Source organism: Ambystoma mexicanum, chromosome 13, assembly GCF_040938575.1.
Source record: "Ambystoma mexicanum isolate Mex_15411 chromosome 13, UKY_AmexF1_1, whole genome shotgun sequence".
NCBI classification, from domain to species: Eukaryota; Metazoa; Chordata; class Amphibia; order Caudata; family Ambystomatidae; genus Ambystoma; species Ambystoma mexicanum.
In genome coordinates, this window is record NC_090938.1 from 821,537,307 (window position 1) to 821,555,834 (window position 18,528).

At 47.3% G+C, this 18,528-nt stretch overlaps 1 protein-coding gene across 2 annotated transcripts in view; it reads left to right on the forward strand.

Annotated features, from left to right (window-relative positions):
• LOC138522069 (antigen peptide transporter 2-like) overlaps window positions 1–18,528 on the forward strand; it is a 249,280-nt gene that overhangs the window by 91,358 nt on the left and 139,394 nt on the right. For both annotated transcript variants that reach the window (XM_069635307.1, XM_069635308.1), the window contains exon 4: window positions 17,743–17,873. In XM_069635307.1, the coding sequence (XP_069491408.1) occupies window positions 17,743–17,873 (131 nt within the window). The remainder of the gene's footprint in view (window positions 1–17,742; window positions 17,874–18,528) is intronic.

Here is an 18,528-nt window from a genome sequence, read left to right on the forward strand (position 1 = left end):
AAAAAAAAAAAATGTTGGCGATGGAAGGGTCGGCGATGAAAAGTAACGTAGAACCCCCATCAGAAAGCTGTCTGGTGCCTACAGGATCCCTCCGAGGAGCTTGCTTAGTGCCTATAGGATGCCTCCTGGAAGCCTGCCCGGTGCCTGTATGGGCTGTACCAGGGACCTGCCCAGCACCTACAGAGCCCCTGAGAGGAGCCTGCCTGATGCATATAGGGTCCTTCCCAGGGGTCAGCTTAGTGCCTATAGGATCCTTCCCAAGAGCCAGACCAGTGCCTTAATGAGCTTTCCCAGGAGCCTGCAAATTACTTATAGGGTTCCTCCCAGCAGCCTGCCCAGTGCCTATAAGATGACTCAGAGGAGCCTATAGGATTCCTCCCAGGAGCCTTACCAGTGCCTATAAGATTCCTCCATAAGACTGCCTGGTGCCTATAGGCTCTTTCCCAGAAGGCTGCCTGGTGCCTATAGGATTCCTCCCAGGAGCCTGCCCAGTGCCTATGAGATGACTCCGAGGAGCCTATAGGATTCCTCCCAGGAGCCTTACCAGTGCCTATAAGATTCCTCCCATAAGACTGCCTGGTGCCTATAGGCTCTTTCCCAGAAGGCTGCCTGGTGCCTATAGGATTCCTCCCAGGAGCCTGCCCAGTGCCTATAAGATGACTCCGAGGAGCCTATAGGATTCCTCCCAGGAGCCTTACCAGTGCTTATAATATTCCTCCCATAAGACTGCCTGGTGCCTATAGGCTCTTTCCCAGAAGGCTGCCTGGTGCCTATAGGATTCCTCCCAGGAGCCTGCCCAGTGCCTATAAGATGACTCCAGGGAGCCTATAGGATTCCTCCCAGGAGCCTTACCAGTGCCTATAGGATTCCTCCCAAGAGCCTTACCAGTGCCTATAAGATGACTCCGAGGAGCCTATAGGATTCCTCCCAGGAGCCTTACCAGTGCCTATAAGATTCCTCCCATAAGACTGCCTGGTGCCTATTGGATCTTTCCCAGGAGCCTGCACAGTGCCTATAAGATTCCTCCCAGAAGACTGCCTGGTGCCTATAGGATCTTTCCCAGGAGCCTGCACAGTGCTTATAGGATTCCTCCCAGGAGTCTACCTGGTGCCTGTAAGATTCCTCCCAGGAGCCTTACCGGTGCCTATAAGATGACTCCAGGGAGCCTGCCAGGTTTCCATAGGATCTTTCCCAGAAGGCAGCCAGGTGCCTATAGAATTCCTCCCGGGAGCCTGCCCTGTGCCTATGTGATTCCTCCCAGGAGCCTGCCAGGAGCCTATAGAATTCCTCCGAGGAGCCTTCCTGGTGTCTGTAAGATTCCCCCCAGGAGCCTGCCTGGTGCCTGTAAGATTCCTCCCAGGAGCCTGCCCGGCACCTATAGGATTCATCCCAGGAGCCTGCCAGACACCCATAGGATTCCTCCCAGGAGCCTGCCAGGTGCCTATAGGATTCCTCCCAGGAGCCTGCCAGGCGCCTATAGGATTCCTCCCAGAAGACTGCCAGGTGCCTATAGGATTCCTCCCAGGAGCCTGCCAGGTGCCTATAGGATTCCTCCCAGAAGACTGCCAGGTGCCTATAGGATTCCTCCCAGAAGACTGCCATGTGCCTATAGGATTCCTCCCAGGAGCCTGCCAGGTGCCTATAGGATTCCTCCCATAAGACTGCCTGGTGCCTATAGGCTCTTTCCCAGAAGGCTGCCTGGTGCCTATAGGATTCCTCCCAGGAGCCTGCCCAGTGCCTATGAGATGACTCCGAGGAGCCTATAGGATTCCTCCCAGGAGCCTGCCCAGTGCCTATAAGATGACTCCGAGGAGCCTATAGGATTTCTCCCAGGAGCCTTACCAGTGCCTATAAGATTCCTCCCATAAGACTGCCTGGTGCCTATGGGATCTTTCCCAGGAGCCTGCACAGTGCCTATAAGATTCCTCCCAGAAGACTGCCTGGTGCCTATAGGATCTTTCCCAGGAGCCTGCACAGTGCTTATAGGATTCCTCCCAGGAGCCTACCTGGTGCCTATAGGATTCCTCCCAGGGGCCTCCCTGGAACCTATAGGATTCCTCCCAGGAGCCTGCCAGGTGCCTATAGGATTCCTCCCAGGAGCCTGCCAGGTGCCTATAGGATTCCTCCCAGGAGCCTGCCAGGTGCCTATAGGATTCCTCCCAGGAGCCTGCCAGGTGCCTATATGATTCCTCCCAGAAGACTGCCAGGTGCCTATAGGATTCCTCCCAGGAGCCTGCCAGGCACCTATAGGATTCCTCCCAGGAGCCTGCCAGGTGTCTATAGGATTCCTCCCAGGAGCCTCCCCGGCACCTATATGATTCCTCCCAAGAGCCTGCCAGGTGCCTATAGGATTCCTCCCAGAAGACTGCCAGGTGCCTATATGATTCCTCCCAGGAGCCTGCCAGGTGCCTATAGGATTCCTCCCAGGGGCCTCCCTGGCACCTATAGGATTCCTCCCTGGAGCCTCTCCGGCACCTATAGGATTCCTCCCAGAAGACTGCCCGGTGTCTATAGGATCTTTCCCAGAAGGCTGCCTGGTGGCTACAGGATCCATCCCAAGAGCCATTGTACTCAAAGCAAGTTTATTTAACTTAAAATGTAGGGTGGAGTAAGGCCTAACATGCCCTATGCCAAGGTGGGATTTCCCTACCTAAAGAAATCTAAGGAAAGTCTGTGTCAGGATGTGCAAATTAAGTATCTGTCTGTGTCCAAAACCTATACCTGCCCTCACAACGAACTGTATACAATGTGTAGGGATGACGGCTTCAAAAGAACAGTGTTAAAAAGAAAGTTCAGAGCTTCTTCCAGCTCTTGGCTTAGGACCAGCTTCCCCTTCCCCCAAGTTCTAAATAGTTCCCAGAATATTGGGATTCCCTTCCCTAAGAGTCCAAACCTTCTTGCTTCCAAAAATAACACTGTTTCTTGGGACACTTCCCAGTTGGGGTTCCTTTCCCGAAGAGTTCTAATCTTCCAGCTTTCAAAAATAACACAGTTCTGTTTCTTAACTTCAGTTTCTCACACAAGGATGTGGCAGCACATAAACTTAACTTCAAACCTGCTTTCATTGGCTTTTTCCAAATAGGGCACTCGGTCTAGGCACAGTTGTTGGAAAACACAGCCCACCCATTACAAGTCATGCAGCCGATAGCCCTTCTTAGTGCTTCCATCAAAACTTAGCCACTGGTTCCATCTGACAGGGGTGTATAGTAGATTCCTCAGTGTCACCATCTTCATACACTGTCCCGTGGCTTCTTTAGCCACTTTCTCCATCTGACAGTGATGCTTAGTTGATTCCTCAGTGTCACCGTCTTCAGACACTGTCCCGTGGCTCCTTTAGCCACTGGTTCCAACTGACAGGGGTGTATAGTTGATTCCTCAGTGTAACCGTCTTCATGCACTGTCCCGTGGCTCCTTTAGCCACTGGTTCCATCTGACAGTGATGCTTCGTTGATTCCTCAGTGTCACCGTCTTCAGACACTGTCCCGTGGCTCCTTTAGCCACTGGTTCCAACTGACAGGGGTGTATAGTTGATTCCACAGTGTAACCGTCTTCATGCACTGTCCTGTGGCTCCTTTAGCCACTGGATCCATCTGACAGTGATGCTTAGTTGATTCCTCAGTGGCACCGTCTTCAGACACTGTCCTGTGGCTCCTTTCGCCACTGGTTCCATCTGACAGTGATGCTTAGTTGATTCCTCAGTGGAACCGTCTTCAGACACTGTCCCGTGGCTCCTTTAGCCACTGGCTCCATCTGACAGTGATGCTTAGTTGATTCCTCAGTGGCACCGCCTTCAGACACTGTCCCCTGGCTCCTTTAGCCACTGGCTCCATCTGACAGTGATGCTTAGTTGATTCCTCAGTGTCACCGTCTTCAGACACTGTCCCGTGGCTCCTTTAGCCACTGGCTCCATCTGACAGTGATGCTTAGTTGATTCCTCAGTGTCACCGTCTTCAGACACTGTCCCGTGGCTCCTTTAGCCACCGTCTTCAGACACTGTCCTGTGGCTCCTTTAGCCACTGGCTCCATCTGACAGTGATGCTTAGTTGATTCCTCAGTGTCACCGTCTTCAGACACTGTCCTGTGGCTTCTCTAGCCACTGGCTCCATCTGACAGTGATGCTTAGTTGATTCCTCAGTGTCACCGTCTTCAGACACTGTCCCGTGGCTCCTTTAGCCACTGGCTCCATCTGACAGTGATGCTTGGTTGATTCCTCAGTGTCACCATCTTCAGACACTGTCCCGTGACTGGCCTGGCCGCAAAGCACTTTATAATTCTTGTCTGTATTCCGCTGGCTCTTGTCAACACACGTTTCTATTAGCTTGCACTTCCTGGGCCCCTCTTGACTCTGGGCCACTTTTTATTCTCTTATCTTCATACCTTCATTGACTTCGCCCATACTTGATTCGTGGGCCCCTCTTAGATTCGGGCCAACACCTAGTCTCTCATTTTCACACCCTACTTGGTATTTTCTTGACCTGGTTAACACTTGTTCCAAGGGGTCCTCTTGACTTGGGGCCAATTCTGGATTTGTCACTTTCATAAATGATATTCTTTGATTTCTGGTTCATTTACTACTTTGTTTTCAGTCCATTCATGAGCATTCGATTGATGTTTTACTCTGTGCGGCGTTCACAAGTGCTTTCAATCAATTTCAGTTCACTTGATAACTCAACAATACTTGTTCCAGCATTCAACAGTACTTTCAGTCACTCGCCGTTCATTCGGCAGTTGCAGAGGATGTCATTATACTTTACCGGAGCGCCCTGGTAAGAATGTGCATTTGCTTTACACTCACCGGTCACACACAGCAGCGTTTTTCTTCTTGGTGTCCTTCGCAAAGGGCTTCTTCCAGCTTCCTGGCTTCTCTAGACTCTGCCTTCCCCTCGTAGTCTGCACCGCACACCCTGCCTGCTCTCCTAACTTCCCTTGGAGGCAGCTGCGGTCAAGGGGAGCTCCACAGCTTCTCCCAAACAGATCTGCTCCAGCGGATAGCAGGACCTCTTGAACCTCGCACAGCTGACCACGGCCACAGCATCCCCTTCTCCTGGCCAGCACTGCTCCAGCCACCTAGATCCTCAGCTTCCTTTCCTCCAGCCCATTTGTCATCCCTCAGAATGGCTGCATTTTTATATACATCAGGTGTGTTAAGTGACCCCAGGTGTGGGTCATTGCGTTCTCTTGCCTGAATGTGGAGGACTCCATTAGGCAGACATACCTGGTTGTTCCTTTGGTATGCCTGCATAGCCCTCTTCCTTGTCTAAGTACCAGAGTGGTGTTTGGAACTGTCTGATTTAATAAAAACGAAGCCTTTACACCTCTGTTTGGTCTCAGAAATATGTGTTTGTCAGTGAAATGAGGATGTGTCCTCCTAGTTGGTCTCTTCCTCGTCCCATTACTAGGTTTTGTTTCTGGGGAACAGTTTGGAAGGAGGAGAAGGGAAAGGGTTGACAATATCCCACAAAGGCTTTAGGGATAGCGGGCTCATGATGAAGGGGGCAAAAGGGGATACTGTGTCTCAGGTATGGACATCCTCTCCCCAGACCCCAAATTTGGGTCAGGATCCAAAAGTGATGGCCTTTCCCTGGCCACCTGACCAGAGGATCCAATGGGAGTTGAAGGGAGGATGCCCTCAGTTTCCGCACAGTTCCTGCAGGATCTTTCCCAGGAGCCTGCCTTGCACCTACAAACCCCTTGGAGGAGCTTGCCCGGTGCCCATAGGAAGACTCCAGTATCCTAATTTGTGTTTTCATTTTTGTAATTATTATTAGTGTTTTTAGTGAACGCGGCCCGAGCTTCGGGAAGCAATAGAGCTCTTTACAAGTCATAAGGGGAAGGACACAGTGAAGGAAGCAGAGAAAGACGGGAGTGGGGAGCTAACAACTGGGGAGGGGTAGGGCGGGCACTTTGGTAGCAAGTGAGCTACATGTGACCAGGAGGGTCAGGGGGGTGGGGAGGCAGCTCACCCAGTCTCTGGTCTGTTGGGGGTTGCGTTTGGACCTAGGTGTGTTAGGGGGTGTTAGTTTTAGGACCCCACCCATGAGTCTGCTCAGTTGCTTTAGCATCCTGTCCAGTGTCTAGACCCCTCCCAGTTACCTGGCCAGCGGCTACAGGACCCAAGCTAGGAACCTGCTAGTTTCCTGTAGGACCCCTCCCAGGTGCCCACCCAGTGCCCATGGGATCGTGCCTGGTGCCTATAGGATTCACACCAGGTGCCTTCCCAGGGATCTGCAACCTTTGGCTCTCCAGATGTTTTGCACTATAACTTCCAACAGTCCCAGCCAGCAAAGTCAATGGTGAAGGATCATGGAGTCATAATCCAAAACATCTGGGTATGCAGATCGCTGGGCTAGGGGATCCATGCTAGGACCTGCTTGGCTCCTGTAGAACCCCTCACAGGAGACTGCCCATTGGATCCCCTCCACTTACCTGCTCAGTTGCTTTATGATATTGCCTGGTGCCTACAGGATCTCCTGTAGTTGCCTGCTAAGTGCCTTTATGATATTGCCTGGTGCCTACAGGATCATCTGTTGCCCGCTCAGTGGCTTTATGATCTTGCCTGGTGCCTACAGGATCACCTGTAGTTGCCCGCTCAGTAACTTTATGATCTTGCCTGGTGCCTACGGGATCACCTGTAGTTACCTGGTCAGTGGCTTTATGATCTTGCCTGGTGCCTACAGGATCACCTGTAGTTGCCTGCTCAGTGGCTTTATGATCTTGCCTGGTGCCTACGGGATCACCTGTAGTTGCCTGCTCAGCGACTTTATGATCTTGCCTGGTGCCTACAGGATCACCTGTAGTTGCCTGCTCAGTGGCTTTATGATCTTGCCTGGTGCCTACAGGATCACCTGTAGTTGCCTGCTCAGTGGCTTTATGATTTTGCCTGGTGCCTACAGGATCACCTGTAGTTACCTGGTCAGTGGCTTTATGATCTTGCCTGGTGCCTACAGGATCACCTGTAGTTGCCTGCTCAGTGGCTTTATGATCTTGCCTGGTGCCTACAGGATCACCTGTCGTTGCCTGCACATTCACTTTATGATCTTGCCTGGTGCCTACAGGATCACCTGTAGTTGCCTGCTCAGTGGCTTTATGATCTTGCCTGGTGCCTACAGGATCATCTGTTGCCTGCTCAGTGGCTTTATGATCTTGCCTGCTGCCTATTGGATCACCTGTAGTTGCCTGCTGAGCGGCTTTATGATCTTGCCTGGTGCCTACAGGATCACCTGTAGTTGCCTGCTCAGTGGCTTTATGATCTTGCCTGGTGCCTACGGGATCACCTGTAGTTGCCTGCTCTGTGGCTTTATGATCTTGCCTGGTGCCTACAGGATCACCTGTAGTTGCCTGCTCAGTGGCTTTATGATCTTGCCTGGTGTCTACAGGATCACCTGTCGTTGCCTGCACATTTGCTTTATGATCTTGCCTGGTGCCTACAGGATCATCTGTTGCCTGCTCAGTGGCTTTATGATCTTGCCTGCTGCCTATTGGATCTTGCCTGGTGCCTACAGGATCATCTGTTGCCTGCTCAGTGGCTTTATGATCTTGCCTGCTGCCTATTGGATCACCTGTAGTTGCCTGCTGAGCGGCTTTATGATCTTGCCTGGTGCCTACAGGATCACCTGTAGTTGCCTGCTCAGTGGCTTTATGATCTTGCCTGGTGCCTACGGGATCACCTGTAGTTGCCTGCTCAGTGGCTTTATGATCTTGCCTGGTGCCTACAGGATCACCTGTAGTTGCCTGCTCAGTGGCTTTATGATCTTGCCTGGTGTCTACAGGATCACCTGTCGTTGCCTGCACATTTGCTTTATGATCTTGCCTGGTGCCTACAGGATCACCTGTAGTTGCCTGCTCAGTGGCTTTATGATCTTGCCTGGTGCCTACAGATCATCTGTTGCCTGCTCAGTGGCTTTATGATCATGCCTGCTGCCTATTGGATCACCTGTAGTTGCCTGCTCAGCGGCTTTATGATCTTGCCTGGTGCCTACGGGATCACCTGTAGTTGCCTGCTCAGTGGCTTTATAATCTTGCCTGGTGCCTACAGGATCTCCTGTAGTTGCCTGCTCAGCGGCTTTATGATCTTGCCTGGTGCCTACAGGATCACCTGTAGTTGCCTGCTCAGCGGCTTTATGATCTTGCCTGGTGCCTATGGGATCACCTGTAGTTGCCTGCTCAGTGGCTTTATGATCTTGCCTGGTGCCTACGGGATCACCTGTAGTTGCCTGCCCAGTGACTTTATGATTTTGCCTGGTGCCTATAGGATCTCCTGTAGTTGCCTGCTCAGTGGATATAGGATCCATTTTAGGAACCTGCTTGGCCCCTAGGGAACTTATCTTTGTTTTTTGTAGCACTTAACGCAACCTATGTGTCAAGGTTGCATCCTTCTCCCCTGCACCTTAAATACATTCTTAATACCATTAAGACTTTCCCTTTTTTATTAACATACCTAAACATTTAAAAACGGTGTGCTTTTGGTGTCTGCTGTTCTTTCGCCCTATAGGATTCCTCCCAGCGTTGGGGACTGGGAAGTGAGTTGCTTCTAGTGTAGCATAGTGTAGGGCAGTTCTTTAGCTACGTGGAAGGTGTCTGTTTGGGTTGACCTTGGATATGAGTTGCTTCTAGTGTAGGGTAGCGTGGGCAGTGTTTAGCTCTTTGGAATGTTTGTGTTTGGGGAATGGGATGTGAGTTGCTTCTAGTCTAGGGTAGAATAGGGCAGTGTTTTAGCTCCTTGGGAGGCTTTTATTTGGTTTGACTTGGGATAGGAGTTGCTTCTAGTGTAGGGTAGAGTAGGGCAGTCCTTTAGCTCTTTCTAAGTTGTGTGTTTGGGTTGACATGGGATGTGAGTTGCATCTAGTGTAGGGTAGAGTTGGGCAGTCTTTTAGTAGCCCATTGGGAGGCTTGTGCGTGGTTTGCTTTGGGATATGAGTTGCTTCTAGTCTAGTGTAGGGTAGAGTAGGGCAGTCCTTTAGCTCATTGGAAGGTGTGTGTTTGGGTTGACATGGGATCTGAGTTTGTTCTAGTGTAGGGTAGAGTGGGCAGTCTTTTAGCTCCTTGGCAGGCTAGTTTGGTTTGACTTGGGATATGAGTTGCTTCTAGTGTAGGGTAGCGTAGGTCAGTCTTTAGATCATTGGAAGGTTTATGTTTAAAGAATGGGGTGTGAGTTGCTCCTAGTGTAGGCTAGAGTAGGACAGTCCTTTAGCTCCTTGGGAGGCTTTTATTTGGTTTGACTTGGGATATGAGTTGCTTCTAGTGTAAGGTAGAGTAGGGCAGTCCTTTAGCTCTTTGGAAGGTGTGTGTTTGGGTTGACATGGGATGTGAGTTCCTCCTAGTGTAGGGTACAGTAGGGCCATCTTTTAGCTCCTTGGGAGGCTTTTATTTGGTTAGACTTGGGATATGAGTTGCTTCTAGTGTAGGGTAGAGTAGGGCAGTCCTTTAGCTCTTTGGAAGGTGTGTGTTTGGGTTGACTTGGGATGTGAGTTGCTCCTAGTGTAGGGTAGAGTAGGGTCATCTTTTAGCTCCTTGACGGCTTGTATTTGGTTTGACTTTAGGGTAGTCTTTTTAGCTCCTAGAAGGCTTTTATTTGGTTTGACTTTAGGGTAGTGTTTTAGCTCCATGAACGCTTGTATTTGGTTTGACTTTAGGGTTGTGTGTTTAGCTCCTTGCAGGCCGGTATTTGATTTGACTTCAGGTTAGTGTTTTTAGCTCCTTGAAGGCCTGTATTTGGTTTGACTTTTTGCTTCTAGTGTAGGGTAGAGTAGTGCAGTCCTTTAGCTACTTGGGAGGCGTGTGTTTGGTTTGACTTGGGATATGAGCTGCTTTTAGTGTAGGGTAGAGTAGGGCCGTCTTTTAGCTCCTTGGTATGCTTGTATTTGGTTCGACTTTAGGGTAGTGTTTTTAGCTCCTTGAAGGCTTGTATTTGCTTTGACTTGGGATATGAGTTGCTTCTAGTGTAGGGTAGCATAGAGCTGTATGTTAGCTCCCTGGAAGGCTTGTATTTGGTTTGACTTGGGATGTGAGTTGCTCCTAGTTCAGGGTAGAGTGGGGCAGTCTTTTAACTCCTTCAAGGCTTATATTTGGTTTGACTTTGGGGTAGTGTTTTTAGCTACTTGGAAGGTTTGTGTTTGGTTTGACTTGGGATATGAGTTGCTTCTAGTGTAGGGTAAAGTAGGGCCATCTTTCAGCTACTTGGAAGGCTTGTATTTAGTTTGACCTGGGATGTGATTTGCTCCTAGTGTAGGGTACAGTAGGGCGGTCTTTTAGCTCCTTGGAAAGCTTGTATTTGGTTTGACTTTAGGGTAGTGTTTTAGCTCCTTGAAGGCTTGTATTTGGTTTGACTTTAGGGTAGTGTATTTAGCTCCTTGAAGGCTTGTATTTGGTTTGACTTTAGGGTAGTGTTTTTAGCTCTTCGAAGGCTTTTATTTGGTTTGACTTTAGGGTAGTGTTTTCAGCTCCTTGAAGGCTTGCATTTGGTTTGACTTTAGGGTAGTGTTTTTAGCTCCTTGAAGGCTTGTATTTGGTTTGACTTTAGGGTGATGTTTTTAGCTCCTTGAAGGCTTGTATTTGGTTTGACCTGAGATATGAGTTGCTTCTAGTTTAGGGTAGAGTAGGGCAGTCCTTTAGCTCCTTGGAAGGTGTCTGTTTGGTTTGACATGGGATATGAGTTGCTTCTAGTGTAGGGTAGAGTGGGGCAGTCTTTTAGCTCCTTGGAAAGCTTGTATTTGGTTTGACTTTAGGGTAGTGTTTAAGCTCCTTGAAGGCTTGTAATTGGTTTGACTTTAGGGTAGTGTATTTAGCTCCTTGAAGGCTTGTATTTGGTTTGACTTTAGGGTAGTGTTTTTAGCTCTTTGAAGGCTTTTATTTGGTTTGACTTTAGGGTAGTGTATTTAGCTCCTTGAAGGCTTGTATTTGGTTTGACTTTAGGGTAGTGTTTTTAGCTCCTTGAAGGCTTGTATTTGGTTTGACTTGGGATATTGTATTGTTGTATTGTTTATTTATTTATAGAGCGTGCCTGGCCGTTGAGCAACTGTGCGCTTGCAGTGAAATAAATCTTAGGTTACAGGTGCATGACTCCGTTACATTTCTTAGGTTACATACATATATTACAGCTCCATTACATTTCTTAAGTTACAGTATCATATATTACAGGCTCATATGTCGAGCATTACTTACAAGGCATATTTACTTACAAGAGAGATATATTACATTTATCTTAATCTTTTGTGTAGCACTGTCGGATGACTTACAGTATAGCTAAGTTACAGTTACAATGTTTGCAATGAGAATGCAAAGTTTTTGGTATAGTTGGGGCATTTAGCGGTCATTATTTTTAAGCCAGAGTTTAGCGTTAGCTTTGAACACATGGAAGGAGGGGGTGGCTCTAAGTGCATCTGGGATGGAGTTCCATAGCTGCGCTGCTCGAACCGGGAAGCTGGACCCACCGGTTCTTTTTAGTTTAAAGTTAGGGACTTTGATGCTATTTGAGAGGGCCTTTCTGATGGGACGTTCAGATGTGTGCTTGGTGAATTTTTCTGACAGGTATGCAGGAGCTTTATTGTTCAGACAGTTATGTGTAATGTTCAGGGTTTTGAGTTTGATACGGTCATTGATGGCCAGCCAGTTGACGGCTCTCTGTGGGTATATATGTGTTGTCCTTTGGGTATGCCTAGGGCTGTTATGAGGGCATTGTTCTGCAGGGTTTGGAGTTTGTTAGCGTTATGTTTGCTGGTGCCTAGGTACAGTGCATTACAGTAATCTAATTTGGAGAGGATGAGGGCTCGCGCAATGGTGGTGCAGCTAGCTGTCGAAAGGTATGGTTTGCAGGCATGGATAAGTTTGCAGGTATAGCTGGTTGCTGAGGCTGTAGCATTTACTTGCTTGTCGAGGGTGAGGGCCGAGTCTAGGTAGAAACCTAAGGTTTTACTTCTTTGGCTACCTTTATTTTGATGTCATTGATCATGATGGAATTGTAAAGCTGGGGTAGTCTGTTCAGTTTATTGGTAGAACCAATGATTAGGAGCTCGGTCTTATCGTCGTTAAGACATAAGCCATGAGTGGCCATCCAGGTTTGGATGATTTGGTAAATTTTGTTTATGAGTCTGGTGTCTTTTTCATAGTCGCCTTGGATTGGGATGAGGATTTGGGTATCATCTGCGTAATTGGTATATGAGACCCCTAGCTTATCCAATATATCAAAGAGAGGCGTTGTGAAAATATTGTATAGTGTGGGGGAAACACATGACCCTTGAGGGACTCCGCAAGTGATGGGGACTGGATCCGCTGCTGATGAAGGAGAGAAGACTCTTATAGTTCTCTGGTCCAGGAATGAATTTATCCAAGCCGTGGCTTTTGTGGAGAAGTTGGCTGCCGATTTGAGGTGATTGCACAGTACCTTGTGATCTACCAGGTCGAAAGCAGCTGATAGGTCTAGAAGTAGGAGAATAGACACATCTCCTCTGTCTTTACGCTCGTCTAGCTGGTTTTTAAGATCAAGGAGGGCCGTTTCGGTTCCATGTCTAGGTCTAAATCCAGATTGTCTTGACCCTAGTAGATTGTTGCTCTCCAGATAATCTTGGATCTGAAGGTATGCGGCTTTATCTAAGATTTTAAGGAGGAACGGGACCGTTGTTATTGGCCTATAATTAGTTGGGACGTTGGGGTCCAGGTTTGCTTTTTTTAGTAGAGGTAGTATCCATGCGTCTTTAAGGTTTGTTGGCACAGAGCATGATTTAAATGAGGAGTTAATGAATGATGTGACGAAGGGGGCTAGTTCATGAGCAGCCTCTTTGATAATTAGGGCTGGACAGGTATCCCCGAGGCACCAGGATGGTTTTAAGGACAAGATGATGTTTTTAGTTTCTGCAGTGGAGATGGCTCTAAAGCTAAATTAGTTAGGGGGTTTGGTTTGGTTAGTGGCAAGTTCCTGGAGGATGGTTTCTTGCGTGGAGAGGGCGATGTTGTGGAGGGCAGATTTTTTAGCTCGTATTTTGTCTTGTAGCATTGTGATTTTGTTGCATAGGGCTTTTTGAATGTTAGTGCACCAGACTTTGTCTTTGATGCAACAGTCTATGGGTGCAATTGGGGATTCTAATTCTCTCAGAATGGAGAAGATTTCCGTGGTGTTCGAATTGGCTTTTTTGATTCTGTCATTGAAGGTCTCTTTTTTAGCCTGAATGATTTGTTTTTTGTAGCTGTTAGAGAGGGCAGTGAGAAGGTCTTTGTTGTGAGAGGAGGGTTTTTTTCTCCAGCAGGCTTCTGCATGTCGTTTCTCTTTGTGTAAGGCTTTTAGCGCGGGTGTGAACCACGTGTTCAGATGAGCAACTGGGTTTTGATTTAGTGGGTTTCAGCGGCGCAATGGCATCGATCGCTGAGTTGAAGGTGTTATTGTACAGGTCAACTAGATCGTTAGGGTTAGAGAGCTGGCTGGAGTGATTAGTGATGGGTTGGAGCAAGGGGAGAATGTTAGCGAGTGTTATATTTTTTTTGCAACAGGTGAGGGCAGATGGAGCATGAGGTTTGGTAGATTTAGGTTGTGGGAGGTCCGAGATAGTCAGGGAGATCAGATGGTGATCAGTCCAGATACAGGGCTCAATTGCCGTTATGAGGGAGGTGCAATTGATGTCTGCGACCCAGTCCAGTGGGCGACCTTTAGAATGAGTGGGGCTGTTATTTCGAATAGTGAGGCCTGCCTCCTCAATAGTGTTAGCTATAGTGGAGGCATTAGAGTCTTTTGGGTCTTTGTAGCCTAGGTTGAGATCTCCTAATAGGAAGATTTGAGTTCCCGGTTTGGCATTCGTATTTAGTAGGGTGGTTAAGTCCTCTTCAAAGGTGCCTAGTGGACCAGGGGGTCTGTAGATCAGGTGTATTGTGATAGTACGTGTGGCCGAGATTTCTAGTTTAAGGGAGAGTAGTTCAGCTGACGGCATAGTGAGGCTGTCTATTTCTTTGATAGTGAGATTGGCTCTACAAATAAAAGCTATGCCTCTTCCTTTGGAAGTTTCCCTGTCTTTTCTGAATATGGTGAAGTTAGGGGGTATGGCTATCATGAGGGCAGGGCCAGCGGCTTTGTGAAGCCATGTTTCGGTAACTGCTAGGAAGTCAAGTTGGTTACAGGTGATGATATCAGCAATTTCCGAGGCGTGAGCTATTATGGATCTGGCGTTGATAAGACCATCCTTGAGGTTTTGAGTTATTTGCGTGTTATTGCTAGTGTGGACCTTATTAGGCAGAGTTTCAGAGGAATTGGTACAAAGGGTTAGATTGCAGCTAGGTTTCCTTGTGTGCCTGATTCGGCTGGTATTTTTGAGTTCCTTCTTAGCGTGGCTAAGGGGTATGTGAGTGCTAGGTGGTTTGGGAAGTCTGTAGCCTAGTCTGAGGTTTCGTAGTTCGGTGGGGTAGGCTTGGCTCTGTAGGGCCTGAGAGGGGCGTCGGCAGTTTAGTTAGTCTAGTGCCTAGTCTATAATTCCTTAGTGTGATACGATCAGCCTGTCTCAGTTGGGTCTGGGCTAGGGGCGCAGGCTGTTTGGGTAGTCTAGTACCTAGTCTAGAGTTCCTTAGTCCAGTTGGACAAGCCTGATTCAGCTGGGTCCAGGTCAGGGGAGCAGTCTGTTTAGTTGGTGGCTGTGTGTACATCTTTCTGTTAGGTTGCCTTTCTGTAGTCAGAATATGGCGAGGAGCTGTTGTAAAAACTAAGGCAGAAAGTGTAGAGAGTATGGCTAGATAGCCAATGGATGTGTTGGGCGTAAAGGGTGTCATAACGATAGGAGTTGCTTCTAGTGTAGGGTAGAGTATGGCAGTCCTTTAGCTACTTGGAAGGTGTGTGTTTGGTTTGACTTGGGATATGAGTTGCTTCTAATGTAGTGTAGAGTGGGGACATCTTTTAGCTACTTGGAAGGCTTGTATTTAGTTTGACTTGGGATGTGATTTCCTCCTAGTGTTGGGTACAGTAGGGCCGTCTTTTAGCTCCTTGGAAGGCTTGTATTTGGTTTGACATTAGGGTAGTGTTTTTAGCTTCTTGAAGGCTTGTATTTGGTTTGACCTTAGGGTAGTGGTTTTAGCTCCTTGGAGCCTTTTTATTTGTTTTGACTTTATGGTAGTGTTTTTAGCTCTGTGAAAGCTTGTATTTGGTTTGACTTTAGGGTAGTGTTTTTAGCTCTGTGAAAGCTTGTATTTGGTTTGACTTTAGGGTAGTGTTTTTAGCTCCTTGAAGGCTTGCATTTGGTTTGACTTTAGGGTAGTGTTTTAGCTCCTTGAAGGCGTGTGTGTGGTTTGACTTGGGATATGAATTGCTTCTAGCGTAGTGTAGAGTAGGGTAGTGTTTTTAGCTCCTTGACGGCTTGTATTTGGTTTGACCTTAGGGTAGTGGTTTTAGCTCCTTGGAGGCTTTTATTTGTTTTGACTTTAGGTTAGTGTTTGTAGCTCTGTGAAGGCTTGTATTTGGTTTGACTTTAGGGTAGTGTTTTAGCTCCTTGAAGGCTTGCATTTGGTTTGACTTTAGGGTAGTGTTTTAGCTCCTTGAAGGCGTGTATGTGGTTTGACTTGGGATATGAATTGCTTCTAGTGTAGTGTAGAGTAGGGTAGTGTTTTAGCTCCTTGAAGGCGTGTATGTGGTTTGACTTGGGATATGAATTGCTTCTAGCGTAGTGTAGGGTAGTGTTTTTAGCTCCTTGACGGCTTGTATTTGGTTTGACCTTAGGGTAGTGGTTTTAGCTCCTTGGAGGCTTTTATTTGTTTTGACTTTAGGGTAGTGGTTTTAGCTCTGTTAAAGCTTGTATTTGGTTTGACTTTAGGGTAGTGTTTTTAGCTCCTTGAAGGCTTGCATTTGGTTTGACTTTAGGGTAGTGTTTTAGCTCCTTGAAGGTGTGTGTTTGGTTTGACTTGGGATATGAGTTGCTTCTAGTGTAGGGTAGAGTATGCAGTCCTTTAGCTACTTGGAAGGTGTGTGTTTGGTTTGACTTGAGATATGAGCTGCTTCTAGTGTAGTGCAGAGTAGGGACATCTTTTAGCTACTTGGAAGGCTTGTATTTAGTTTGACTTGGGATGTGATTTGCTCCTAATGTAGGGTACAGTAGGGCTGTCTTTTAGCTCCTTGGAAGGCTTGTATTTGGTTTGACATTAGGGTAGTGTTTTTAGCTTCTTGAAGGCTTGTATTTGGTTTGACCTTAGGGTAGTGGTTTTAGCTCCTTGGAGCCTTTTTATCTGTTTTGACTTTAGGGTAGTGTTTTTAGCTCTGTGAAAGCTTGTATTTGGTTTGACTTTAGGGTAGTGTTTTTAGCTCTGTGAAAGCTTGTATTTGGTTTGACTTTAGGGTAGTGTTTTTAGCTCCTTGAAGGCTTGCATTTGGTTTGACTTTAGGGTAGTGTTTTAGCTTCTTGAAGGCGTGTATGTGGTTTGACTTGGGATATGAATTGCTTCTAGCGTAGTGTAGAGTAGGGTAGTGTTTTTAGCTCCTTGACGGCTTGTATTTGGTTTGACCTTAGGGTAGTGGTTTTAGCTCCTTGGAGGCTTTTATTTGTTTTGACTTTAGGTTAGTGTTTGTAGCTCTGTGAAGGCTTGTATTTGGTTTGACTTTAGGGTAGTGTTTTAGCTCCTTGAAGGCTTGCATTTGGTTTGACTTTAGGGTAGTGTTTTAGCTCCTTGAAGGCGTGTATGTGGTTTGACTTGGGATATGAATTGCTTCTAGTGTAGTGTAGAGTAGGGTAGTGTTTTTAGCTCCTTGAAGGCTTGTATGTGGTTTGACTTGGGATATGAATTGCTTCTAGGGTAGTGTAGGGTAGTGTTTTTAGCTCCTTGACGGCTTGTATTTGGTTTGACCTTAGGGTAGTGGTTTTAGCTCCTTGGAGGCTTTTATTTGTTTTGACTTTAGGGTAGTGTTTTTAGCTTTGTTAAAGTTTGTATTTGGTTTGACTTTAGGGTAGTGTTTTTAGCTCCTTGAAGGCTTGCATTTGGTTTGACTTTAGGGTAGTGTTTTAGCTCCTTGAAGGTGTGTGTTTGGTTTGACTTGGGATATGAGTTGCTTCTAGTGTAGGGTAGAGTATGCAGTCCTTTAGCTACTTGGAAGGTGTGTGTTTGGTTTGACTTGAGATATGAGTTGCTTCTAGTGTAGTGCAGAGTAGGGACATCTTTTAGCTACTTGGAAGGCTTGTATTTAGTTTGACTTGGGATGTGATTTGCTCCTAGTGTAGGGTACAGTAGGGCTGTCTTTTAGCTCCTTGGAAGGCTTGTATTTGGTTTGACATTAGGGTAGTGTTTTTAGCTTCTTGAAGGCTTGTATTTGGTTTGACCTTAGGGTAGTGGTTTTAGCTCCTTGGAGGCTTTTATTTGGTTTGACTTTAGGGTAGTGTTTTTAGGTCTGTGAAAGCTTGTGTTTGGTTTGACTTTAGGGTAGTGTTTTTAGCTCCTTGAAGGCTTGCATTTGGTTTGACGTTAGGGTAGTGTTTTAGCTCCTTGAAGGCGTGTATGTGGTTTGACTTTAGGGTAGTGTTTTAGCTCCTTGAAGGCGTGTATGTGGTTTGACTTTAGGGTAGTGTTTTTAGCTCCTTGAAGGCTTGCATTTGGTTTGACTTTAGGGTAGTGTTTTAGCTCCTTGAAGGCGTGTATGTGTTTTGACTTGGGATATGAATTGCTTCTAGTGTAGTGTAGAGTAGGGTAGTGTTTTTAGCTCCTTGACGGCTTGTATGTGGTTTGACTTGTATAGCAGGGGATTGCCTTGTACTGTGTCCTCACAATTGAACCCGTCTCTTCTCTTCCCTGCAGCTCCTTCTCAGCCGGGTGCAGAGGCGGTCTCTTCATGTTCACCCTCGCCCGGCTCACCCGTCGCCTCCGTCTCTTGCTTTTCAAGGCCGTGGTGAGCCAGGAAATCAGCTTCTTTGACTCTGCTAAGACAGGTAACCCTTGAACTATTGTATCCACAAGTTGTACCTGCCCCAAGATCATCTCTGCTCTGGGGCTCTTTAAATGGAGTTACTCCAATATTATCTCGGGCCCACCCCCACTGGGGAGGTTTATGGGATGGATTTGCTCCAGATATCATCTCAGCCCCAGGGTTCGTTGGATGGAGTTATATCTGTACAATTGTTCTGTAAGAAATGTCTGCTTTTGTGGGTTTTGCATGAGGCCTGAATGTACGTATTGTCTGCACCTGCTATCCACCCGGAATACACCCAGGCGGGCACTTGGAATTACTCACTATGGGTACACACACGCACATCACACTCCATACAAAACAACATAAGGCAGCTGACACAAGGGTATTCGGGTTCAGAACGGCAAGGGTCAATCGCAAAAGAATGTCTAGATAAAATCTCCAATCAAATGTGATCGAAACAGAGCGTCTTCAAGGTCTAGCTTTTAACGTTGGTCTTTGTCTCCGGGTTGTTGGTTCTCAGAGTTCCCGAACCGTCTTCGTTTGTGCCTGGGGTGTAGTCCTTCTGAAGTTCCCAGGTCCCAGGTGAGTAGCAGTGTATAGGTTCCCTGCAGGAAGTACTTTTGGATCTTCCAGTCCAGGTCGTTGCTTCCCTAGGATCTAGGGATCCAGCTCTG